Source organism: Protobothrops mucrosquamatus, unplaced genomic scaffold (assembly GCF_001527695.2).
Source record: "Protobothrops mucrosquamatus isolate PMUCROS unplaced genomic scaffold, P.Mucros_1.0 scaffold60, whole genome shotgun sequence".
Classification (NCBI taxonomy): domain Eukaryota; kingdom Metazoa; phylum Chordata; class Lepidosauria; order Squamata; family Viperidae; genus Protobothrops; species Protobothrops mucrosquamatus.
Window position 1 is genome coordinate 99,378 of NW_015386439.1, and position 25,965 is coordinate 125,342.

Below are 25,965 nucleotides of genomic sequence, written 5' to 3' on the forward strand. Positions count from 1 at the left end.
GCTCCTGGGCTCCTTATGGATCTCTGCCCTCCCATGCTAGCAGATGCCTCTACAAGCTTCAGACTCTCCTGGGTCGCCCATTCTGGCCCCAAAGAACAACTGGCCAAAAGTGCAGCTGAAGCTCTCGTAGCTCAGAGGTCTTCGGGGGCTGCTCTGAGCAACCTTCCTTCGAACTCTGCCTGAAAGCCCAGAAGAGCCAGCAGGACTAGCACGGGAGCCCCAATGCTGCAGGACTTTCCTCTTGACAAGGAGAACAAGGGCTCCTTCAGAACTTCCCCCCTCGCAGCAAGGTCAGAACAAGCAAGTTGGCAGGTGGAAGTTCCTGGTTGGGATTGGCAGAGCCATTCACCAGAAGCCACGTGTCTGGGCACAGGGGCCTTATCAGGGCCAGCCCTGCCCTGCCCTGCCTGGCGTCTCTGGGTCCATGTCAGTATGCTGAGTTCCACCATTCACACTGCCATGGGTTGCCTGCTGGCCTTGTGGCTGGCCATGACTTCCCTTCAGCTTGCGAGGACACAACAGGACAACAGCTGGGTGGAGGAGGAAGATATCTTGGTGCTGAACCAGCACAATTTTGCCAGGGCTTTGCAGACCTATAAGCTGCTCTTGGTGGAATTCTGTGAGTAGAGGAGGAGGGTGGGGCAGCTGGAAATCTTCACAGGGCTCCCTTGGGGCTGCCTTACTGCAGGGGAGGGGCAAACTTCCAATCTGAGTGAAGAGAACTGGATCTGGGGCGCAGGTTTCATGTGTGAGGCAGGGCCATCATGGTGCCATCTGTGGCCTCAGACGACAACCCTTGTTCTTCCTGCTCCCGCCTGCTTTGGGGACAATCAATACACACGGCTGTGCCTGTTGGGACAAACTATCCCACAAACCACAGATTGGAGTGCTTGAGATTGGGCTGGTTTGACTTTTGAGCTATAGCCCCTTTCTGATGATGCCCTGCATGAGGAAGGGCATCCCGTCACTCAATCACAGTAGGTGCCCCCCCCCCAAGATTCTGGTGTAGAGAGAGAGGAAAAGGCTCTCTACCACTCTCTTGTGCGTCCTTTGCAGCCGCTGCCCTTCTTGACTGCCTCTCTTCTCTCTCCCTCAGACGTCCCCTGGTCGGGACATTGCCAGGCCCTGGCCCCAGAGTTTGCCAGAGCAGCTGCGTTGCTAAAAAAGGAGGCAGGTCCCCTAGTGAGACTGGCCAAGGTGGACTGCACCCAGGAGCAGGCATTGAGGGCAGAGTTTGGAATCACTGGCTACCCTGTCCTCAAACTCTTCAGAGATGGAAACCGCACCCATCCCATGGATTTTCCAGGTCAGTCAGGAAGTGAGTGAAACACAACCAGCCCTAGTAGAGGAACTCACTGCAGGAGAGTAGTAGAGGAGATGACCAGCATCTTTCTTGGAATCTGATGGAAACCTGCCACTCCCGGAGCTTTGCAGTGGCCACCTGCTAACACCTATCTCCCTGTCCCGTTTGTAGCAGCTTCTGCCTCTCTCTCTTTCTCTCTCTTTGCGCTGCATGGTTTTATGAGCAGCCCAGCCTCTTGTTTCCCTTTTATTGTTATCGAGTAAGCACAATTTTTTGAAGAGAGGAGCAGAACATCTGTTCCGTTGGACATGATAGTAGTCCTTCAGCTACTGCTCAGATTTTCCCATATTCTCTGATAAGCATTATGGTCCTCTTGTTCAAAGAGTTGCTGGTGAGGAAGGGGGTTGACAGCCATCCTCACAACTCCTCCCCTGGTTCCCATGTTAGGTGAGCAAGAGGCTGCAGGCATAGTGGAGTGGCTAAAACGGAAAGCCGGGCCCAGTCTGGTGCTGCTCGAAGAAGTTGATGCAGTCGCTACTTTTGTGAATCTCCACAATGTTGCGGTAGTTGGATTCTTCCAGGTGAGTGACATCTTATGTTCCTCCTTTTTGAAGCTGCCACAGTCAAGACACGCCTTCTCTTCCAAATTTCACCAGAGCCTTTGAACCTTTTCCATGGGAATGCGGCCAGGGATTTCCCCGTTGTTGTCCAGTGGTAGGTTCTGTCCAGAAAGCAAAATGTGCTCCCTCTCCCCCGGCTTCACACTGCAGCCCTTCCTCTCTCCATGCTGGTTGTGTCCAGAGCTGCCTCTGGCTGTCCCGTTCTCTCTAGGATTTGCAGGATCCAGACGTGGGTCTCTTTGGTGATGTAGCCAGTGACACTCCTGAGGTAGCCTTTGCCATCACAGACAACCTGCTGCTCTTCGAACAGTACAATATTACTGAGGATACCATCTCTCTCTTCCGGAAGGTAAGATGCTTTGAAGGGCTGGTGCAACTGTTTGCTGACACTGCTGCAGTGTCCACTGTTTGCTGATTGGTGCATTTGCAGGATGATGGCCAGCGGGTAGATTTCTTCGCTGACACAGAGCTAGGCCTGGATGCAAAGGACCTGGCTCAATTCATCTCTGTGCAGAGTCTAGACCTGGTGATGGAGCTCACAAATAAGGTCAGGCAGCTGTGATCCCATCAGGGAGCCCACAGCCTCCTTGCTGGCAGATGCGGCCCCTCCTCTCTCTCTTGCATGTGGTGGGATTCATCAAAGGGGCTGCCGTGGGCAGGTCATCCATTGGTGCAGTGTGGAGGTACCTCCTTCAGACCTGCTGTTCTGCTGCTCTGTACAGGAGCCCCCTGCCTGTGTCCAGTTAGGTCAGGATAATTCAAAGGTCAAAGAGAAGAGCAGGGATGCTTCAGATCTTCAAGATGGCCCGGCCTGCTTGCCCCGCTGCACCACATGGGCTTTTTGTGTCCAATGGCTTGAGGTCTCTCTGCCCAGGGGAGGTAACTGCTGATGGTTTTCCCCTAGAACTCCTCCAAGATATTTGGGGCAAAGATCCCAAATCATTTGCTGCTCTTTATCAACAAGTCAGTGGATTCCCAGCTAAGGCTCCTGGGCCCTTTTCGAGAGGGGGCTACTGCATTTCGGGGTCAGGTAAGTCCAGGGTGGAGATGGGAGAGCAGGTGGGACTGCTCCTAGGGAAACCGCTCCCTCTTCCTTCCTGTTTGGCAACAGGTCTCCTCTTGCTAAGCCAGCCAGGGGGAGGGGAAACACAACTGGCTGTGATGAAAAGGCCACCAGGGCAAATATGCACCCATCATCTGTGGCTGGGGGGGCTTCTGTCTGAGACTACAGGTGCTTTTTGTGCTGGTGGATGTCGACGGGGAAGGGGCTGGCGTATTACAGCACTTCGGTCTTAAGAGCTACAATGCTCCCGCCCTCCGTTTCATCAATATTGAGGCCAACAAAAAATACCAGCTAACCGCAGAAGGGCTCACAGCACACGGTCTCCACACTTTTTGCCAAGAGGTTTTGCAGGGGAAAATTCAGGTGGGCAGCCGACATCTGGCAAAGGGGGGGCACCCTGGTACATGTGGACCTCTGGGGAGGAAGGCAGCCCCCTAGCCAGCTCTTCCTTATCCCATTCCCAAGATGTCAACAGGAAAGGCCCTTCTGTGCACAGCTCCGGGGAAAAGCCACAGATGGATTTCCAGCATCCGCCCCTCTCCCCAATTAGGTACTACCTTTCCCAGAAGCCCCACCTCTGGTTTGCCTTCTCTTCCAGCCCCACCTGATGAGCGAGGAGATCCCCAGTGACTGGGATAAGAAGCGGGTAAAAGTCGTGGTGGGCAAGAATTTTGAGCAAGTTGCATTTGATGAAACCAAAAACGTGTTTGTGAAATTCTGTAAGCATCTGGACCTCAAAGACAGGCACAGCTAATGCTAAGCTTTTATAAAGGTCCCAGCAAGCATGGCCTGAGGTTGGGGGTGGGTAGCTTTTATGACCACAAGGCTACCAGAGGGGTGTACAGTTGCGCACCTGCCCAAAGGGTTTTGCCTCTCCCAGCAGCAGGTAACTCTCAGTCGGGGTTGAAAGGGATGGTGTATGAAACACAGAGTGAATTATGAAAATGTTCTAGGCACTTTAATCTTTAGAGCTGAAGGAGAGGCACATATTCTCCCTTCTCCCCCCTTCCCTAAGCCTGCTGGCTGCATTCCAGAACAGGCTTTGCCCAGATAACCACGGAGCAACAGGGGTCCCACCTGAATCCCCAACTGCCTGTTAGACTTAGGCAAGTGGATTGTGCACAGCAGCCACAGACAATCCAAGCCCAAGCTTGATCAACTCACCACAGTGGCCAGTGTTTGGTATTTTTAATCTAACAAGACCCCCACCTCAGAAGACCCCCTTCTATTCTGTCTTCACAGATGCCTCTTGGTGTCCCCACTCCAAGGCACTGGCCCCGGCCTGGGAAAAGTTAGGAGAGAAATACAAAGATCACAAGAATATTGTCATTGCAGAGATGGATGCCACAGCCAATGAAGTGGCAGACCTGACCATCCATGGCTACCCAACCCTGTACTTCTTTCCCACTGGGCCAGGCCGGCAGGTACAACAGCATCTCTCCTGCTCTAAAGATTTGGCTGCGGGAGGGCAGTCTGGCTGCTGATTGGGGGAGGAATGACATGGGGCCATGCTGACTGAAGGTTTCCTCCCCAGATGATTGAGTACACGGGTGGCAGAGATATTGAGAGCTTCTCGAGATTTCTGGAGGGAGGAGGGAAGCCCCTCTCCAACAAAGAGACTGGAGTAAGTATCAGACCCCTATAGAAGAGGGGCTCCAAAATCCACCCAGCTTTCCCGCCCAGCAAAGAGAAGGTTCTGCTTAGAGAGGCCATCTGGAATGACTGGAGGAGTCTTTTTTCCAGGTTCCCATCTGGACTTTGGGGAGACACTCCCGTGCCTGAGATGGTCTATGTTGTAATTCCCAGTGAGATAAGCCAGCTTCTAGGTCTTGCTAGAATGTGGATTCTAGTCCTTGGTTCCCAGGTTCACAATGAAAATTCATGCATGCTACTTTGGACAATTGGTCTGAGGGATGGAGGGAGCGCAAGGAGAAAACAGTCTTGGGTTTTGCCCTCACAAGGATGGGGAGGTAGTTCTTCCTGAACCTGCCTTATTCCCTCACATGCTTCAGCCTCAGCTTCCTGAGACTCTGTTTCGCAAACAAGCAGAACTGTACCTATGTGGACAATGGTTGCTGTTGGGAAACAGTCCATACCTGGGTACTCGAGTAAAGGTTGCCTCTGCCTTTCTAGGATGCTGAGACCCTCAAAGAGCCACAGCAGGATGGGATGAATCCACCAGAGACCACAGAGTCCAGGGAGGAGTTATAAATCCTGCTGGCTCCTCCTGAGCCTCACTTTCTACAGGAGGCCCCCACAGCATCATAAACAATATAAAGACCTTGATTGTCAAAAGAAGACTCTGTGAAACTCACGTTTTTCAAGCCGTGCAGTACATATAACCCCGAAAATAATCAGTTACTTGCCAATATGCGTTTCTACCCTATGGTCCCTCTCAAATACTTTCCAGAGTTGGCTCCTTCCGTGTAAATCAATCCGCTCTAGTCCCTTCCCTCACCTTGCCCTTCAACACAAAAGCTCCGCAAAAGAATCCACAGGTAGAAGGAAAGGCATCTGGTTGGTGCCGCTTGTCGCCAGCAGATGCATCAGTATCTAACGAGCCACGAACATTTCTGCCACAACTGTCCAAACTCAGCACAGTTTCAGCCTTTCAGTCACAGGCTCAGAGGTCTCCTGGTCTGCACCTACCAGGAAGGTCAAATTGCTCCAAACTCTCAGAAGTCAACCCTCACTTGGCAACTGGCCAATCCTCTCCTCCCCTTCCCTTGAGAACCTAGTTTTCAGCTCATGCAGAATCTGCAAAAGCCCTGCATCCACACGTACACCCAGAAGCCATTGGAACATGGGCCTTTATTCCATTGTTGTACCTTTGAAAAGATCAATTGTACAAGTCAGCATGTGAAAAAAAGTTCCAGAACTGCCGGCCATTTGCTCAGCCACTGAAGCCTGAGTCTTGTTTAGAAAATGTACATATCTACAACTGAACCCTTCAGAAAAAGGGGAAATGAAGATCCGGCTCCAGCCGGGCACTACACATTAAAATGTCCATCCAATGTGGAACACAATCCAAGCCCAAGAAGGCCAGAACCCGACTCAGGGAGGGAACAAGCATGAGGTTGGAAGGCACTCGGTGACATTCGCAAAGGACGGGTGCTGGTGGGGGCAGTCTTGAGGGCTGCTCCATCTCCTCTGCCATGGATATGTGGAGCCCAGGTTGTGTGTGTGTGTGTGTGTATCTACCATTGGAGGGGGGGGGGGAGAACAGTGAAACAGGAAGACAGGAGGGAGAAGCACACAGTTCAGCAAGAAGAGACATCTACTTCTGCCATAAGCCCATTCTCTCCCCCTCCAGCTGCTGAATGGCAAGAAAATGGGAGACAGCGCAAGGCATGGGGTGGCCCTAAGCATCTTGGAGTCTTCCTCTATCCCTCGGCAGCATCTGAGCAGGAAGACCTATTAGGGGAACACACCAGGGGGAACAAGGTGCAACACTTATCAAGTAGGCCTCATTCCAAGCCTATTAAAAATGCAAATCAGAGCCTTGTTCATTCTGCCTCCCTTCATACAGGGGTCTCCAGCTTATGGCTTAGCCCTCCGTCCTGTGGCTGTAATATTGCAAACCCGGTATCATCTCAAAGACAGCCTTTGGTGCAGCTTCTGTCAATAGCTGTGTAATGTTCTAACGCAGCAAGCTGAGGATCCTATATGGTGTGGAGAGAGTTGTGATTTCCTCAGAGAAGGCAAGCAGAGCGCTGTGGCTGCCGGGCCTTTTGGCTCACCCAGGTTAATCAATCTTCTCTACCTTCCCAATTATCTTCTCTTCAAAGATGGGCAGGACCGCATCTTCCTCTTGAACTTCTTCAAACACAACTCCACAGTCAAACTCATCACTGACTTTCTTGAAGTAGTACCTTTAAAACAGGGATGGGAGGGCAATTCAGAGAAGGTTTTGCCCCAAAGAGACCATCACCTCTGCAGACACACCACAAGGAGGCCAGCTGGGAGATGCTTCTAGAGGGTTTCGCTATTACAAATCCATCCAGGACTGTCTAACAAGCACCAAAGCTACAGTGATGACCCAGTCCAGATATCTAGCATATCAGAGCCTATTTTTTCCCTTTGTCTTTGTACTTGTTTGAGAAAACTACTCCTCAACTTCTGCTAACCAAGTAGATTGCATAGACAATTTATGTTTTAACTTTAGGCTTTCTTCAATTCTCATCCTGGTTTTTTGAGAGGGAAAACATTGAGCCATTACCCAGGTAACCCCCAGTTCATCAAATGTAAGTCTCCAGTCCCCAAGAGCTGTTGCTTTGCTCTGGGCTGAAGGGGGACTTGAAGGAAGCCCAGGGGAATGGGCACATGCCGATCTCCCGTGCCAGTTCCTTGCCCATTCTTACCTGTAATTCCCTTTCTTGGTCAGCAACTCCTTGAACTGGCCCAGCGTGACCACGCGGCCTTTGACAAGGGTGCGGTAGGGGATCGGCTCTCCGCAGAAGTAATACGCCACCACAATATTCTCACAGGGCTGGGAGAAACTGTTGCCCAATCTCTTGGGTGCCTTCATTCTAGGAGGCCAAACAGAGAGGCGGTCCTTTGCTTGCAGACCTGGCTGTCTCAGCAAGGGAGGCCCCTGACATCTTCTGAGGAGACTCAGAGCAAGAGCAGCCAGCCACCAATGAGGGCAGGTGGGAAAACAGCTGCACCAAAGGGGACTCAGGACTGGGGAGAGCGGGAGGGGGGGGAGCAAAGAGGCTGCAAAACGCAATTTGCCCTAAGAGCAATCTCCAACCACCAGGCCAGCCTGGGGAGGATGGACTGGCTTCCAGAGAAGAAGGAGAAGGACCCAAAGAACTGCAAAACAGACTCGGAGAGACACAGGTTGGAAAAGGTGACTGCATTCAGCACTGCCACCCAACTGCCCTGACAGAAAAATGGCCATCCTGGATAACCCCATGAATATATCGGAAGAACAAAATGGACCTTAGTCAATTCTCTTATTTTACCCTTATTTCCTCTGATCAGGGATCCATCTCAGTGGCCTTCCTGACTACAAACCAAGCCTATCCAGCCTCAAAAGCTTGGGAGAGAAGATGGGGGGTGAGGAGAGAAGAAAATCGGAAGCTCTCTGCGAGCCAAGAGGAAGGGCTTTCCCACCATAGTCAAAGCCAAGGGTGCAGAGAAAGTGACCAACCAGTCCCTCTTCCCAGCCTCTCACCTTCTGGCTTCCTGGCCTTCCAAACTCGCAGGGGAGATCCCTGGGCCAGGAGGCAGCACAGAGATGGCCTGGGACACGCACAGCTGGAGCAGCAGTAGGGGGCGCTCCTCATGTTCCCGGCACTGACGTGGGCCTAGCCCAGCTCCACCCTCAAAAGGCAGCTCAGTGGGGCCCAGGGGAGAGAGGGGTTCCTGGGATAAGCCAGAGCTCCAGAACTACCAAAGAGGCTCCTTGCCTCCCTCCTGCTTACCTCTGTTTGGCAGCTGGCTTGCCGGTTCTCTTCTCCTCCTCCTCCAACCGCCGTCGGGCTTCCTCCAGCTGTGTCAGAGGGTTGGGAGCAGGGTTGGGGGGCATGGTTGGGTCCTGGATGAAAGGGTGGGATGGCTGCACAACATTCCGGAATGAGACCCAGGGGTGCACAGCCATAGGACGATCAATGGGAACCGGGCGGGGTGGCTCGTGAGCCAGTTGCTTCTTTGTACCCGATGAGCTTCAAGGAAAACAAACAGAAACTGACTGAGTGTCCCAGGACAACTGCAGCAAACCACAGATGACAGAAACAAATAAAGCAGAACTGCTGGATAAAAAAGCCCAATCTCTAACTGCCTGTCAGAAGAGGCAAGGCCGTCCCCTGAGTTCCTGAACCCGAGGCAGACAGCAACAGCAGGTGCTTCCGTCTCTTCTTCCACTTGACGAGATGACGTCCTCCCCAGTTAGACATGGGAGGCGGGGGGGGGGGACAGGGATCTGCAAAGGATCTGCAGGGTACGTTGTGGAGGCTTCCAAGGATTCCCCCAAGAGAAGCTGAGAGGAGGATGAATTTGAGAGCTGGTTCTCTTCTTTCTACCTCCTGAAGTATAGAGCAAGCCCATCCCCCCATAGCCCAGTCTGGGCAATAACAAATGCCAGAAATCAAGCAACACAGCCTGTTCTTAGGTGAAGCATCTGGGGAAAGGAGGCTATGGCACCTCGTTTGCTGCTCTGGTGGGGGGTGGGGGTGGAGCAATCAAGCAGCAGGGAGGCAGCCCAGAACAGCTGTTCTGCCAACCTGAGTCCCAGCACCAGATGCCCATTTCACCTTTTTCCCCAGGCAGCGCCTTCACCACAGCCTCACAGCCATATGCAGATTTGGCACCTCTACCATTTGCCAACATTGGGGTTCCATGTGCCTTTCCTCTCCTGACCCCACTCACCCATGGGTCGTCTTCCGGTGCCTGCTGATCTCCTTTTCGCCTTCTATGATCCACTGCATGATCTTCTGGTTCCTTTCCAGGTCTTCTGGAGAGCCAGGCACATCGTGGCTGGCGCCATCATTTTTCCCAGGGTCCGACTTCTTGGCACCCCGCTTGGAGAGCAAGCCAGCTTTCCCACTAGCCAGAAGAGGAGAGAGAGAAGCAAGATCTTCCTCTCGTTGCTTCTCCCAAAGCACGGGAAGAAACAAGAGTTTCCTGGGGCCAGCCTGGCCTTGGCCCTGCTGCACTCTGGTTCTCACAATAGCACACCAACTCTGCCCTGAGAAGCTGAGGACAACTTCTGCACCCCCACCCCCCTTGCAGGTCTTCAGCTAGCTAAGACGGAAGCACCATGACCCCATACACAAGAGCACAGGGGCTCAAACCTCTTGTCTGGGTCTCTCGTTCTTCCACTCTGCAGCTGCTGCTCTCAAAGGCTCAAGTGGAGTGTCGAGGGGCTGGACTCATGCCCATCCTCAGCCTTGGAAACTCCCTGGGACACTTTGGATCAGCAAGTTCTCTCAGCCCCACCTACCTCACAGGATTGTTGTTAGAGGGATAAAATGAAGGGAGATATCCACTTAAGCTGCCTCAAACTCCTAGAGAAAGACGAAATATAAATCTAACAAATAACGCCCAAATTCACCTGTAGGCCATGACATCCAGAGGACCCGGGGCCAGGCCCATGTTCTCCCCATAGGCCCGTGACTTGGTGGCGCAGCTGTGAGGATCCACACTCCAGGCAAAAGGACCCTGCATGCGCTGGCCAGTTGTCTCCTCCATTGTCTCCTTGGCCTTCAGACCAGCATGGTGATGGACCACGTGGTGATACACATGCTTGTGGTGATAAAGACTGGCGGTCTCCAGCTTCAGCCCCGACTTGCTGGCATGCTTGCTATGGCCCAGCGGGACAGACCCAATCAGGCCATGCAGCTTGCCGACAAGCCCGCTGTCCGGAGATCGGGGTTTGGGGGATTGGCAGCCGGGGGTTTTCATCACCCGTTGCACGTGCTCGTCCAGAATGCTCTCAGGGTTTTCTTCGTGAGCATCGTGCACCTGCAGCTCAGCATAGCGGGGGGCAAAGTGAGGCAAGAGCTGCGGAGGGGCCAGCTTGTGGCTCACGAAGGACGGACCCAAGGGGAGGTCTGTATCTTCCCCTTCTTCCTCCTGTCACGAGACACAGTTAGGTCAGGGTGCAACGCAACACGGGCAGAGGGCCCAGAGGAGATGGCAAAGGCCCGAAGCCCAGGGAGAGGGTGGCAGCTCCCATCACCCAGCAACAAGGGGATTCAGCAGAGCCAGTCGCCTCGAAAACAAGCAAGGCCTCCCGTCCAGGGCAGCGGCTCTGGATTTTCAGGCCCAGCTCCCCTTTCCCCCACCCCACCTGGCTCCCAGGCTCCTCCAAGAACTGGGGGCGTGGCAAAGGCAGCAGCTTCACTCACGGCTCGGACACGCTTCAGGCGCTCCTCCAGCTTGGCCTCTGCTTCCCGGTCCCTCAATACTTCCTCCAGGCGGTTGATCAGTTCGGCAGCAAATTTCTGGGGTTCAACGTGGATGTCCTTTGGCATTCGGTAAGTACGCTACACGAAAGAAGCACCAGTGTGCAAAGCGATCTGGCCCTCCTCCCTCCCAGTCTTAGGATCAGGGGATCATTCTCCTCTTGATCTTTGCGCTGAAGCAGAAAAATGGCCTTCTCCTATGGCTCATTCTGCCCAGTCACACTGACTCCCCTGCATGGAAGCCTCTTCGGAGAGGTAATGGCCAGCTCATCATTTCCCCCCCCCCCATCTGCTTCCGAGGCCTTGCCAGCTGTTGCTCAAAGCCACCAGCCTCCCAGAAATTGCTCCCAAGCAGCAGGAACTCCTCAGACACTGGGAAGTTTCCACAAAGGGGCTGAAATGAGGGGCATCGGCTGACCTGTGCCTTGCCCGTAAGAACTTGCTTGGGGACAGAAATTTCCAGGGACAGAGAGCAGAAGACCTTGTCTTTTCACTGGTCAGATAATCGCCAGAACTCCCTCCCCACTCCAAGTGGACACATGAGACTCCAGGCACACCAATGGACTCCACTAAGACAACCAATAAGCTTCCTCTGGGACCAACAAAAAATCCAGGCAGATTTTCTTTTTAGCAGGGGGGAGGTCAGGTTTGGAGGCACACACTAAGAGGGGCTAACTGCACCAGCTCGGAAGGGCTTGTGGGGGAGAAAAGGGGGCTCCAAGGTGGGAAGCAACTTTCTAACTGGACTCAGTCTGGCTCTGGGCCCTCAGGCCCAAATCCACCTGCTTGCTCACTGCTAGAGGCCAGGAAAGGAAGACCCTCGGAAACATAGCCTCCATCCCTCCCCACCTCCCAAAGTGCTCTCGCCCCCTTACCGGAATGTGAGGTAGTGGCACACGTCCATTTGCTTTGGCACTTTCTTGCATCTCTCTGCGATGCTGTTTCCGCAGCCGGTAAGGGGGAACCCCGTCCCTGCCATAAGGAAGCCACAACGCATAAACTAAAAGGCTGCTCAGAGGAGAGCCACCCTGGCCAGTGCAAAGCCCGAACCCCCGTTCGGCAGGCCCAGAGCCCTTCTGCCCAAGTAGCACCTTCCCCCCACTTGCTCAGGACAGGAAGTCCCACAAGGAGCTTGGCCCCCTCCCATCGCAAATGCCCTCCCTCCATTATGTTACCAGCTCCTGTAACACTGTTTCCAGACCGGTAGGGGGCCAGAAGAGATTTTTATAAGCAACACAGCTGCCTTTCTAAAGATGGCTGCTGCGGGCATGGGCTCAGGTTTAGAAGAACTGCTGGAAGGACTGAAAATCTGCCCCCAGAAACACCCTCCCCCCTTTGCTTCCACTCCGCCTTTCCCAAGTACTCACAGGCTGCTATCAGTCAGTGACATGGTGTCAGCATCACTGGACATGCTGTGCTGCTCACTGTCATTGGCGCTGGTGGCTGGTGCCAGGGCATAGCCGGTGTTGACATAATACGGATGCCCTGCCTCTCTCCAAAGCCCAGGCCTGCCAAGAGAAAACCAAGCAATGCCCAGAACCCCACAGCACTTACATCCATGCTGGGAGGACTGTTGCCAACAAAATCCATTCATGCCCACCAGTATATCAAAAGAGGACAGAACAGAGTCACCTTGGACCACGAGATGGGTGGCAAATAAATGGGATGGATGGATGGATGGATGGATGGAAGGAAGGAAGGAAGGAAGGAAGGAAGGAAGGAAAGAAGGAAGGAAAGAAGGAAGGGCAAGTGTCCATATTATAAACCGATATTCCAAACATTATGATGTCTCCACTAAAGACCTCATTCTTTTTCAAAGAACCGCTAACATGTAACACTTTTATGAAGTCTTTGGTACTTTCTAAGCTTAGTCGTTTGCTTGAAATGTTTCATTACCTAACCAGGTAACACCATCAGTGCAAGTTTAAGTGTGGGGTTTACTGGCTTGCCTCCCCTTACTTGACTGATGTTGCCTAGTTGGGTAATGAAACACCTGCAAACAACCAGAAAAGAGCAAAAACTATTGTAAAAGGTGCAGTAACGTTTACAAAATTTTGTAATTGACTTTATCCACTGGCTTTCTTAGATATTATGCAAAAGGAAAAACAGTTACTGACAGTTTTACAAAACTGAGCTTGGCAGAGGCAAACAAATCTAATTTTTTGCAAACCTAGGCTAACCAAAGCCAAGTTCTGAATCCTCATTCAGCAGCTTTTGAGGTGAGCATCTGGCATACAGCACTGTCTGTGTTCTGTACCTCTCCAAGGCCAGAAAGCTTCATGTAGTCTTTGGCCGAAAAAGGCCAATTACCCCCCCCCCCAGTCCTTTGCTGCCAAGGCAAGAGGCCTGGATCCCCAACTGGGGTCTTTGAATGAGGAGGAGAATGGCTTTCCTGAGCAAGACGAAAGAAACATCTTTCTGATCGATTCTGAGGATTTCCTCATCTTTGCCCTGAAATTCTTGTCCAGAATGATTCAACCTTTTGTGTAAAGAACTCCAGCACCTGTAAGCATTTTCTCATGTAAATAAAATAACAACCAAAAAACATTCCCTCCTTTTCTCAGCCCTTCGGCTGCCTTTTAACTCAGAGGAAAAAGGGCTGTCACCCAAATCCTGATATATACTGTCACCCATATTTGCTATCAGATGAATTTTATTTCAGATCTCTAGAGTGTTTAATTTTTGCAAGGGAAAAAGGGAATTTTGGCAAAGAAAAAAAAAGAAACTTATAGTCTCTAGGCACTCGGGAGAAATCTGGAGTTTGCCCTTTTTTAGAAAGTTAGCTTGATGACATCCAAGAGAAAACAGGGAGAAGCTTTAAATTGAAATCCAACTCAGAACTAGAAGTAGGGATGAGGAGATTTGGAGTCACATTTTTAGTCATTATTAATCCCCTTTAACTATTTTCTGTGTTGTCTTCTTACACAATTCATCATGTATGTTGACTTTAATAAACTCCCTGGTTTGGGTAAACTCTATCTTTGTGAAGTAAGAGGCAGAAACAGATACAAAAGCTGGACTGCCTAGCTCAAAACTCCCTGGTCACCTATGTCTTAAAAAGGAGGCGGTTATCTGTCTGCAGCCAGAGGCCTTGCATTATAACCCTGCAATAAAATTCCTTGCCCTTCACTGGCTTGACCTGACATCCCAAAAAAGGCACCAGAATGCCTGGATGATTAAAAACAAACAGAGTGAATTTCATGGTTCAAGAGTGTCCCAGCGGCAAAGGTGAACTGCTTTCTGGTAGCTAGGATGGTCAGTCTGGACTGAGGAGACCAACAGATGATCTGACAGATGTGCACCTACAGTATTCTCCCCACCTCCCAGCACCTTCGCCTCCTCTCCTGCAGCAACACTGCAGCCCCCAGCACCTGCAGTCAGATGGACAGAAGCAAGCTGTAAACAAAGGCATCCTTGGGACTGTGGCTCTCACCTGAACTCCCTCCCCTCGTTGTAATGCCTGGTCCTGGGGGCTGGCTGGGTGGCTGTCTCCAGAAGAAGCTTCTGGGTGAATCTGCTGGACGAGGCACACTCCGGATCAATTGCCATCTGTCCCTCCTCTCTTTCTGTGATGTCTTGGTCACATTTCCACTCCTCATCCTCGTTCAAGGTGGGCAGGTACCCAGGCAGGCCCTTCCCCGTCCCGGACCCTGAACTCTGATCACTGTGCACTTTTGGGCTCTCCCCACCTGTCCTCGTGTACTCCAAATAAATATCCGACTTCAGGAACAAGGGGTAGGTATTCTCCTCAATCATGGACTGGATTTCCATCTGCGCCTGATCAAACATGGCCGGGTCAATAAGTTGCTTCAGAACACAGTCTTTGATGAAGCTTTTAGTGGCTGGCTTGACCTGCTGGGATACGATCCCATTATTGTCAAGAATGTATTTCTTGTAAATGGCTTTGGCCAGCTTTAACCTTTTCTCCTCGTTGGAATCGCAGGGCGCCAGCTTCCTGAAGCCGCTGCAGGCAAACCAGAAGTCCAGCAAATCTACGCAGCTCTCGTGTTTCAGAAAGGTCCGGAAAAGGTGGATGCCGTCTTGGTCGTCCAGCAAGGAGTGTAAAGACTCTGCCCATCGCAGGTAAGGCGGCGTCGGGGAAGCGCTGCCCTCCGGCTCGTAGCCCAGATCCAGGTCCGGACGCCGCGGGGTGGCGGTGGTCGTCTCGGCTTTCCCTCCGTCGCCCTTCCCGGCAGAAAAGCCGTGGCCGGCGGGCCGCGGGTCCGCGCAAACGAGGTCGCCCTCTTCCCCGGGGACCGGGGGCCTGGGCGCGTCCTCGGTGAAGCCGCCCCCGAGATCCAGCGGGAAGCCTTTCTCCTGCGCGCTCATCTCGCGGACGGGACCCGGCCGGCCCGGCGACGGCCCGGCTCAGCGCGCCAGCAGGAGCGGGGGGCTCCGGCTGCAACCGCGGGGAAGGCCCGCCAGAGGCGAGAAGGGGCTCTCCTCCCGCGGCCGTCGCAGAAGCCGCACGGGCGAGCCGCTCCCCGCCACCCCAGGCCGGGCCCGCAGCTCGCGCCAGACCGAGGCCGCAGCCGCCGCGCCGCCCGCCCCCTTTGTCCGCCCGGCCGGCGAGAGCGGCGGCGNGGCCCCCCATGGCCCCCGGAGCGCTGCCTGCCCGGCCCGGCCCAGCTCAGCCGACACTCGGCAGCGCCTCACCCTCGCGTCCGCCCTTCCGCGGCGAGCGGCGGCCCTGCAGCGCCCCCGGCGGCCCGGAGGTGGAGGCTGCGGCGGCGGCCGGGCGGGCGGGAGCAAAGGGAGGATAACCGTCCGCGATTTTCCTGTGGCTCCGCAGCGGTAACTGTGCGGGCTGGTGGGCAGCCGCTTAAGCCGCCCAAGGGGCTCCCGCAGTCCTAGGCTGCCCCCGTAGAGGGACAGCATCCAGCTCATAAGAAAAATTGACACTGCTTCATACTGCACTGATAGGACCACACCTGGAATCCTATGTCCAGTTTTAGTCACCACAATTCAAAAAAGATGTTGAGACATTAGAAAGTGCAGAAAAGAGCAACAGAAATTATTAGGGAGTTGAAGGGTAAAACATAGGATGGACAGTTGTAGGAACGGGGTATGTCTACACTGAGGAAGAGAAGGATTAGGGGTGACAAAACACTATTCCAATATCTGAAAGACTGTCACAGGGAAGAGGGGATCATCCTATTCTCCAAAGCCCCGGAGGGCAGGACAAGAAGTAACAGGTCGAAGATCATTAAAGAGAAATCCAACCTAGAACTAAGGAGAAATGTTATGACAGTGAGAACAATGAATCAGTGGGTTTGCCTCCAAAAGTTGTGGAGGCTCCATCACTGGAGGCATTTAAGAAGAGATTGGACAGCCATTTGTCTGGAATGGTATAAGGTCTCCTACTTGAGCAGGGGGTTGGACTACAAGACCTCCAAGGTTCCTTCCAAATGTGTTGATATTGTTACCGTTACATTGACTAATTTTGATTAAAAAACTCCGACAACTGATCCAAGCACTACTCCAGCTTCCTCCAGTGTCACTTGGGAATGAACAAGCCTTTATTTTGTCTGAACATGAATCCATCTCAATGGCCTTCTTGACCAGAAACCTAGCCTATCCAGCCTCAGAAGCTTGGGAGAGGGGATGTTAGGGGGAGTGGGAGTTAGAAACTTCTCTACACTGCCAAAATATTGTGTGTTGCTTCTGCCAGCCAAGGAGGGGCTTTCCCACCATGGAGGCAGAGAATACCAACCGGTCCCTCTTCCCAGCCTCTCATCTTTCTCTTCTGGCTTCCAGGCCTTCCAAACCTGCAGGGGAGATCCCTGGGCCAGGAGGCAGCATGCAAATGGCCTGGGGCACGCACAGCTGGAGCAGCAGCAAGGGGCGCTCAAGTTCCCAGCACTGACGTAACCCAGCTTTTTTCTCTGGCAGGTTCTACCCTCAAAAGGCAGCTCAGTGGGGCCCAGGGGAGAGTGAGGGGTTCCTGAGATAAGCCAGAGTGCCACAACTACCAAAGTGGCTCCTTCCCTCCTTCCTGCTTACCTCTGTTCGGCAGCTGGCTTGCCGGTTCTCTCCTCCTCCTCCAACCATTGTAGAGGGTTGGGAGCAGGGTTGGGTCCTGGATGAAAGGGTGGGATAGCTGCACAACATTCCAGATTGAGACCCAGGGGTGCACAGCCATAAGCAATCAATAGGAACTGGAGGGGGTGGCTCGTGAGCCAGTTGCTTCTTTGTACCAACACGTTCCCTTGTTCCATTGGTAGATTAGTGGCTACATTAATAAATGTGTAAATGTGCCCTTTCAGCAATAAAAGCTATTATTCTTTTCCTCTTTCTGCCCTGCTTTAAGTCTCTTGCACAGACAGAAACTATTCAAAAAAGGTGATTTGTTTACCTCAGTGGCAGTGACTTTGTTCATTTTGTTTTATAATGCAAGTACTTGTTTCTCTGGCCAAAAAGCAGGAAAATGACATGTCCAAGGGAGCCACAGGTCCCGTCCCCAGTCTTTTTACAAAGATGGCTACTGAGGGAGCATTATGTCAATTACCCACTTCACTTGGTGTCCAGGCTAAGATCTAAAGTGCCAAAGCAAGTTGCAGGTACAAAGTCTCAGCAGATGAAGACAAGAACACAGTCTTGGCAGCAGATGAAACAGTCTTCTTTATTGGTGCTGAGTAATAAGCATAATGAACAAAGGAGATAATGCAGTTCAGGATTGCTGGCTCTCCCAAATAACAAGAAAGACCTTTCTCAATCCATTCCTCTGATTCACTAATTAGGCCTAAGAAAGCATCTTGGTATTCAGTCCTGCTGTATTTGACATGCATGAGAGAAACCAAAGAGAGCAGAACATTCTCAAAGCCCAAGTTAACTTTTCCTTGTTAAGCCTTCTGCTGTTTTTGGAGGTGTAGGATAAGTTCTTCTGCATAAACTCTAAACAGGGGAACAGGGTCCTAGGAAAATACAAATACAGAGGGTGAGTCTTACAACTGCCCTTGATTTCAATTAATAGCACCTCATGAGGACTGGTCTCAGCCCGACGGAGGGACTCCTGAAAGTTCTCATTCTCAAAAGATATACTGAATCAATGGAAAGAAATGCAACTGAGAATGCAACTGGTTATTGGTTATGAGTAGGTAGATACTCTAGGCAGATGTTGCACTATCAAGGAAGTGAAAGGACCGGCCTGCCAATCTCTGGCACAATCCCTCTATGACGTGCTTAAGCCATGTACCTTCTTCTCCAGAACTCTCTGCTTCTCCACAGCTTCCTCCAAACTCAGTCCAATCCATTCAGCCTCTTCTTCTGGAATGACAAACTCCTGTAGGCAAAGTTCAAATTGCTAAATGGCAGCACAGAAATTTACTGAGAAGCCAGATAGCTATGATTATGGAAAAAATGCAGATATGGGTAAACATATGAGGAAAATCTCTAGCGGGGAAGCTACATGCCAACACAATAGGCTATTGGAACGGAAGCTCTTTTCCAAGAGATGTGTAACTGTATCCAAAAGTTACAAAGATAGCACTTCCCTCTCCATTATTCTCATGCACAATACCTGTTCCCAAGAACAGAGGGCAAAAAAATGCACCCTGCAGCAAGAAATCACCCCTAGGCCTTCCTAGACACTCTTGTAAAGAAGGAGAGTCACCTTGTATTTGTTATAAACAGTCTTCCTCTTGGCTGGATCATCTGGGTGGAGAGAAGGGTCCTTGCGTGCCAGTCTCAAAAGCAAGGTGCGCTTCAGATCCATGCCCAATTTGGAACACAACTCAGACTTCGGGGTCTGTAAATGAAAGGGATGAAATGCCACTGTCTACCTTATGTGTTACAGGTGGCCCTGTGGGCAACCACAACCCCATCAGTCAGAGGAGGACCTGTGCAGTCTCAAGTCGTTGCCATCATGCACTGACCAGAGCTGGGAAGGAAAGTCTCCATTCCGAAACCAGCTGCAAACCTTTAAGATGTAGAAGTCAAAGCCAAAAGCTTTGTCGATCTGCTCCAGCGTCCTCATGGTAATAGCAATTCTCAACTTCTTGTCTAGGATCTCGCTGTAGAATTCGCGATTGAAAATCTGCGGCTTCCAGACCTTCTTCAACCGTCTCGAGAGCTGAAGGCATCAAGGAAGGAGATGGAGCCAGGGGGGTAACGCGCAGGAGGCCCCCCCCCGACAGAGGGGCAAGCGCCCCCGGCCTGCTCCAAGCGCGGGGCCGCGGACCCACCTTGTCGTCGTGGGCGTAGCGGTAGCCCTCCACCCAGCCCTCACCGCCCCACAGCCCCTCCTGGCTCTCGGGAGGGAAGTAGACGGGCACCGGCACCACCTGCTGCCGCACGCCCTCCAGGGGCCCCGGGCGGCGCACGTACTCGCCGGCGGGCGGCCTCCAGTGGACGGCAGGGGGCGGCGCGGCGGCGTCCTCGCGCAAGGCCCGCAGGTAGTGGGGCGGCAGCCGGGCGAGGATGCCGCGCTGCAGGCGCAGCGAGTCCCACAGCCGCGGCGGCACCTTATGCAGCGGCATCGCGCGCAGATCTACGCCGGAAGCGACTGCCTCGGCCGCCCGCCGCTTCCGCCTGCGTCTCGTTGGCACACAGCCCAGCCGGAAGCGGAGGGCGGGCAGCGGGCCTCCCTTCCGGGATGGAAACCCTCTTTGTCCGAGAGAGCCCCCCCTCTCCCCGTGGCCTTCCGGGGCGTTTGGTCGTAACTTGCCTGGGGCCTCGCCCGGGCGCCTCCCGCTGGCCATCCAAGCAGGGCGGGTAGGAATTCGCGGCCGCGCGATCCCTTTGCCCTCCAGAAATGCTTCCTGCACATCCAGACAACAGGCGACTGTTACACCGATGTGCCCCCTCCCCACCCTCCGCCTCGCTTGCTTAGATGAACCACTTCCGCTAGACCCGCTCTGGCTGACGAGTCCTTTTCACTTTTAACCAATGCAAGCATTATTTTTAATTGAACTGAAAATACTTTAATTAAAGACGTGAAAGTTAAAGGAAGCTGTTCCTTTTAAAAAAGCTTTAAAGTGCCACAGATGGTTAGATGGAATGTAAATAATAGGATATTGCGACCAGCAGTTGCTAGAGCTTTTCCTGAGACGATGATATATCCGTGTTTGCATTTTTAATTTAAAATTAAGTTGAGTTTTCTTTATCCACTGCAGTGATTCCACATCGACCCTGGACCAAGGCTCTTTTAAGTGCAGGTTAACACAAGGACAGGCGAATGACCTCCGAGCTCCCTAGAGGCTACAAAAACAGCGGGGAGGGGGTGTCTGACAGGCAACACCAGTTACTCTGTGGCCTGTTCAGAGACCTGATTCTTCTGCCTTCAGGAACAGGTTCCGTTGCTATACAGAGAAAATCTGACCCAATCCTCGGCCACCCTGGCCAAGGATTCCTATGTTTGCTGCCCTCTCCCCACCCAGGAAGGGAGTCTATATTTGAAAAAAGAATTTATCCTGCAGGAGTCTTCGTGTACCAATAAAGTGCTATTCATATACCTGAGTTCAAACACGCCAGTCCAGGATGTGTGGCACTCTTCTGAGAAGAAAGCTCCTTCCTAACCTATTTTCATGGGGCTAATGATCTCACCTCTGGAGACAAGGTGGTGGATGCAGGGCAGAAGTGGTGGGGCTTGGATAGTGAACCTGCATCCACCTTGGATGCTCCTGCCTTCAGTCCCCCTGAATTGCCTTAATCCCCAGCCATTATCTGGGTTCAAGAAGCACCTATTTACTTTCTGCTCATTACTCCCAAGGCTGCCATGAGATGAAGCTACATTTCCCAAGATTCAGAAAGGCCCAGGTTCTATCAGACAGCCTCCTCTTCAGCCAGATATTGCACTGTCTGGCTGCCTTCATTTTCGTCTAGCACACCAGAAGGAATGGGGTTTTTTTCCCCCCACATTCTTCCTGCCAAATTAAGTGGATCCATTGGGAGGGAGTCTGGCTGCATCAGCCCCTCCTTTTCCAATCACCTCACTGTGTAGAGTTCCTCCTGGTCATTCTTACAGATTTGGTAATGGCAAAGCAGTTTACGGGACCAGGCCCACGGGTCATTCTGCTTATCTCCAGGAGGAAGGAGGAAGGCCACGCTGCTTGCCACCATGATGTGCCAGATGCTGTGAGTGTAATAGTAATTTTCAGTGGTTTCCATGAAGGTGTACACTGCTATGGCCACAAGTGCCAAGCTGGTCCCAGGGAAGAGGAAAAAGACCCAGCGCTTCCAAGAGGGAGGATAGCAGCGGCGCCGGGAGATCCCACGATAGACCTATGGGAGGAAAGAGGGCTTACTGGGAGCAGCACAGCCAAGGGACTTGCCAGCCTGCTCCCAGAGCTTGGTTGGCCTGTTGCAGAACCTGCTCTTAACATGTCTTGCATTCCCTGCAAGAATAAAGCGCCCTCAGGCCCAGTTGGTTGCAGTAAAATACCTAAGAAGCAAATGGTAGTGGACTTCCTGCCACCCGAGCTCAGAGGTTTGCTAATCATAGGGAACCTCAAGAAGGAAGTCCAGAAGGCAGTGGTGACATACCCAAATGCTGGCCATGACAGTGAGGGCAAAAACACAGGGGGCCATCATATTCCACACACCCCTGCGGTCCAGCTGTAGCGACATTGCAATGACCAGAGTCCCCAGCATGCAGAGGACCTAGAACAAAGGAGAAAAGCCTGTACAAGAAGATCCAGGGCTGCTTTGGAAGTTGCTGATGGCAACAAGAGATCTGCCCACTCCATCCTCTCTTGCCTGCCTTGGAACACACAAACCCAGCACAAATGAGGGTGCAAAGCCAGCTTCCTGGCCAATACTCACCCCCCACCACTTGTGCTGGTCGCTTACACTGCAGCCAAGAAACGCTAGGCAATAATGGCTCAAGGGGGAAAGTTCACCTCTTCCATCCCATAATCTGGCTTCCTCCCCCATTTCTTCCCAACTTTTAATTAGGGATTGCCTATGGCTCCCCATACATACATATTTCAGAATCTTCTTGACTTTTGCCATGCACAGAATGGTCACCCAGATAGAGACAACAGAGCCCAGAAAGTCACAGAACTGCAATGTGTCGTAGTCCATAATGCACATTACGGCAATGCCAGGTTGGTCACAGGCGTGGTAGAACTGTAACCACAGTAAGGAAAAAGTAGGAGTGGTGCCAGAAAGGGGGCTGTTGATAGCAGATCTGCATCTTCAAAAGCTTGGCCCAGAAAGGCTCCTATATCCCTCCTGGCTCAGAGGTCCAGTGGGGCCAAGAGAACTCCAGAAACCCTAATTCACCCAGACAGGCCAAGGAATGGAAGCCAGCTTGCCCACTTTCCATTGCAAAGAACTGAACTGCTCTACAGTATGCATTGGACTAAAGAAAAACAAAAAACTTACTGTGGAAAAGAACATGGTGAAGGTATAGACGGAGGCCTCAACCAGGTGATAATGGTAAAGGGCCACAATGATTGCAGGCAGGAAGAACAGGTTGCTGAGGGTGAGCAAGAGGGTGGCCAGGATCTGGGTGCCTACAGACTGGGCTTTGGTTCCATCTGTGCAGCTCCAGCCAGCCCAGCCTGCAAGAGGAAAGGGCAAGGGAAGACATTAGCTACAGAAAGCAATGCACTGCCAAAAGCAGAATCTCAACTCAACCATTTCTCTGTCCTTGTTTTCTTGGATCCATGTGTGTGCTTCTAAAGTGGTGCAGCCATCGGCCTGCCAATACACTTGGTTTCATTTCCAAGTGCTTTTGGAGTAGTACAGCCACTCCCAGAGGCACCCAAACAGGTAGGCAGCTCCATGCAGAAGGTGGGTTCTGGTGGGGCTTGCTCTCCTTTCTTGGAGGACGGGACTTGAGGTAGAGCTGCCCCGGCTGGGAGGCCTGGGGGAGAGAAGCAAGAGAGTTCTGACTAGGACCTCTCTTACCAGCCTTACAGATGCAGCCGGTGTAGAGGTAACCATGGCGCCTCATGAGGCTGCACTGTCCGTAGGTCCCACAATCGTCATAGCAGGGGGTGAGGTAGGCAAGCATGGCTACCTGGCCTTGAGCTTGATCACAGTCTCTGCACAAGAAGGGGAGAGAAAGAAGATGGGTCCAGGGAGTTCCAAGATGCAGCAGCTTCAGTCCTATTGGGGATGGCCAGCACAGGGGTGGGTGGGGTAGGGGTTGTAAGCACAAAGCCACTCCACCAGCAGTTTTCTCCCTGTGCTACAGAGAGCTAGGCTCAACCTGGAGATCCAGTACTCACTCTGATTCCTTTGGGCAGAGCAGTTTCAGAGACAGATACCAGCTGCCGGTTTGTGGGTAAGGAACAATGACTGCAGCTTCCCTGGAGGACATGCTCACATTCAGGAAGTAGCCCTGAGCGAAGGCTGGGTGGGAGAGGAAGAAGCAAGCAAATCAGCTGCAGTTGGTACATGTCCTTTGGAAACCATTGGTTTCTTTGGAGTAAAGGCACAGGTGCTCCAGAAAAGGGGAAATACAGTTGTTGGAACATTGGCAAGCAGCTCTGCCGGCTACGTACCTGTCCAGCAGCCACCGGAGCCATTCAGGGAAAGTGCAGGAGATGCAGGGCTCAAGCAGGCCAACACAGTGGCATTTCCAGAAGTCTGCAATGACAAAATTGATCCCAGTTCTGAATTCTGGCAGGAGGCAAAACTTGTCGACCTTTGGCCCTCCAGGTAGAAGGCATTCATTCTCACCTGGTTCAGCATCAGGTTCAGCACCAGGTTCCCTCCACTGTCCATGCCTGAGTTTAGGTTAAGGAGTAGCAGAGTGGGAATATCGCTCTGGACAGGCACAGTGGAATCTCCAAGAATGCGGAAACGCACAGACGCAACGTCCAGCTCCTCGCGGACAACCGGCTGGCCACGCAGGCAGGTGTTTCCTGGGCCAGAGGCATTGTGGCTGCTGCCCATGGCAAGCAACGTGCTGTTGAGGTGGTCTCCAGGCATTGGCATCCCCTGGTCCTGCTTCAAGCTCGGATAGAAGCCAAGAAAGGAAGCCACGTCTCCTGGCTTGCATGCTGCAAGGAGAGAAGTCAACACATGCTCTGTCACACAAATGGGCAGGAGGAATGGGGAAGGCCTTCCACCCTTCTGGATGGAAACAGGACCTCCCCTTCCTCAAAGCAGAGGGCACCACTCTCTCAGTTGGGTGAGAAAAGAAATAAGCAACAAAGAGGTCTGAATAGGAATGGAGAGAGCCTGTGCTCAGGTCTCCATGGTTGCCGACACTCGTTCCTGATTCCAAACATTCTGAACAGGGGCACGTACCTATGAAGAACACCGCCATCTCAAAGGACACGCTGGCATTGATACCACCAAGGCTCTCCACTGTGATCCAAACCCACCTTCCCCATGGTGGGGAAGCCAAGAAGATGCTGCAAGCTTCCAGGCAGTGAAGCACCTTCTGGGAAGACCAAGAGAGCACAGCCAAACCCAAGGTGACTCGGAGGGCACAGGCTGCAGCAGAGCCATTCTCCATGCATTTCCCCAGCTCAAAGCGCATCCCAGCAGTGTACTCAGGAACAAAGATCCTGCAACACATTTCCGATGCAGAGAGAGGGCCCAAGAGTTAGTATATGGTTCTTGGTCTTAAAGGGGCCAGCCAATGCAACCCCACCCCACTCCATGCTACTCACTTGGCGTGAAGTGGCCTAATAGCCCCCTTGGACAGAACCTGTTGCACAGGGACATCAGGCTTAAGGACTACAATGTCCACTTGGCGCAGCACAAACAGGTCAGGCTGGAAGATGTAGCTGCAAGACCTGGAGAAGCCCTGCAGGCAGAAAGGCCAGTCAGGGAAACTGCCCTGCTCAACTCCAGCTCTGCCAGTTCCTATCTAGCACAGTGGATGCCTCTTGAATCATGGTATGCCATGGATTTGGGCTTTGGAATTCCACATCGCCTGCAGGCTGTTTCCCCCACTGCCACCAGCCCAGTTCTCACCTTCATCTCAATCTTGCTTGATGCTGGGGGCAGGTGGGCAGCAAGAAACCAGTCCCCAGCAGCCGGGTTAGTGAGGTTGACAAAAGTGCTATTCTGCAGGGCAGCATCCAAGGTCAGAGTTTGGCTGAAGGACGGAGGGATGCTTGTGTTCACAGGAAACTGTGTGCCCAGAGGGTTGATGACAGGAGGGGCACCAAAGCGGATGTGGCTGGAGGACACAGGTTAAGAGAAAGGATCACTCACTTTCTCAGGCCCTCGGGACAGAGACCCCAAGCCCTCCGGAGCTGGTACTCCCTGGCACAGTAGCAGCGGGGGAGAACTCACTCACAAGGTAACTTGAGTCTTGCCACATCCAGGGCCTTTGTCTCTGGAAGCCTGCAGGAGCCACCGCAACTGCACTGTGTCCTCAGGGACACGGAAACGGAAAATTTTGGCACTTCCATACCAACTGTAGAAGGACAGCGTCTGTGAGCTCTGGGAAAAATACTCAGAAAGAAACGCCGGATCTGAGAAGAAAAGAAGAACCGCCCTCAGGCGCCCAGCCCTAGCTGCAGACAGGTCCTGGTGGGGAGGCACTGGCTACTGGTCAAGCGCAGGGCTGTATTCCCACCCTTAGTGGACAGCCTGCAGCTTGACTGGCCACAAATGCCATTGTCTCCATTGCAGCTCTCAGGTGGGTATCAGTGACAGCTCTGGGGCAGTGAAACTGGCTGGCCGGCCCAGGAATGACCTTGGAGTGATCATCAAGCACACAGGCAGCCTCTGAGCAGGAAGCTTCTACGTGTCCATTAGGAGACCGCCAAGAGTCCTGGGAGGGACTCGCAGAGCATAGTGAGGCAGGCCAGGCAGGCAGGCACACCCCAGCCTGCAGGCATCATTGTGCTGGACTTTGTACAGCAAGCTCATTTCCGGAAAAGAGTGAGTCCTCTTTTCCCTCTCGCTGCCTGAGGGCTGGGCATGGTGAGGGTTGAGCACTGCCAGTCACTGGGACTTTTGGATGAAGGCACGATATTGCCCCTGCTTGCCCTGACACACTGTATGTCGCCAGGAAGAGCTGTGCCAGGCAAGGAAATCCAGACATGGGTATCGGTAAGGAAGGAGAGAAGGAAGGAAGCGAGCACCCTGTTGAGGCTAACACAAGACAGTGTGCCTGCCTGCAGCCTACCGTGAAGCCCAGCGGCCATGATCCAG

At 52.7% G+C, this 25,965-nt stretch overlaps 3 protein-coding genes across 3 annotated transcripts; 1 reads left to right on the forward strand and 2 right to left on the reverse strand.

Annotated features, from left to right (window-relative positions):
• Positions 1-432: 432 nt before the first annotated feature.
• PDIA2 (protein disulfide isomerase family A member 2) lies at positions 433-5,261 on the forward strand. Its single transcript, XM_015811986.2, has 11 exons — positions 433-619; positions 1,097-1,306; positions 1,751-1,884; positions 2,135-2,272; positions 2,354-2,470; positions 2,828-2,953; positions 3,155-3,349; positions 3,585-3,705; positions 4,229-4,410; positions 4,521-4,610; positions 5,120-5,261. Exons 1-11 carry the CDS (start codon positions 433-435, stop codon positions 5,195-5,197), a joined length of 1,578 nt encoding a protein of 525 aa, XP_015667472.2. The 3' UTR covers positions 5,198-5,261.
• Positions 5,262-5,778: 517 nt separating this feature from the next.
• On the reverse strand, positions 5,779-19,373 carry LOC107283957 (axin-1). Its single transcript, XM_015811948.2, has 14 exons — positions 19,080-19,373; positions 18,815-18,967; positions 18,509-18,643; positions 18,092-18,178; positions 17,745-17,810; positions 14,330-15,225; positions 12,264-12,404; positions 11,772-11,868; positions 10,840-10,977; positions 10,044-10,564; positions 9,359-9,535; positions 8,416-8,655; positions 7,348-7,515; positions 5,779-6,858 (listed from the first exon to the last, which is right to left on the reverse strand). Exons 1-14 carry the CDS (start codon positions 19,371-19,373, stop codon positions 6,732-6,734), a joined length of 3,240 nt encoding a protein of 1,079 aa, XP_015667434.1. The 3' UTR covers positions 5,779-6,731.
• Positions 19,374-20,766: 1,393 nt separating this feature from the next.
• TMEM8A (transmembrane protein 8A) lies at positions 20,767-25,958 on the reverse strand. The gene is made up of 13 exons (XM_029283339.1): positions 25,940-25,958; positions 25,103-25,280; positions 24,775-24,982; positions 24,468-24,604; positions 24,100-24,362; positions 23,527-23,849; positions 23,349-23,433; positions 23,073-23,196; positions 22,750-22,886; positions 22,222-22,400; positions 21,817-21,963; positions 21,379-21,495; positions 20,767-21,117 (listed from the first exon to the last, which is right to left on the reverse strand). The coding sequence occupies exons 1-13, from the start codon at positions 25,956-25,958 to the stop codon at positions 20,821-20,823; spliced, it is 2,214 nt and encodes a 737-aa protein (XP_029139172.1). The 3' UTR covers positions 20,767-20,820.
• Positions 25,959-25,965: the final 7 nt, after the last annotated feature.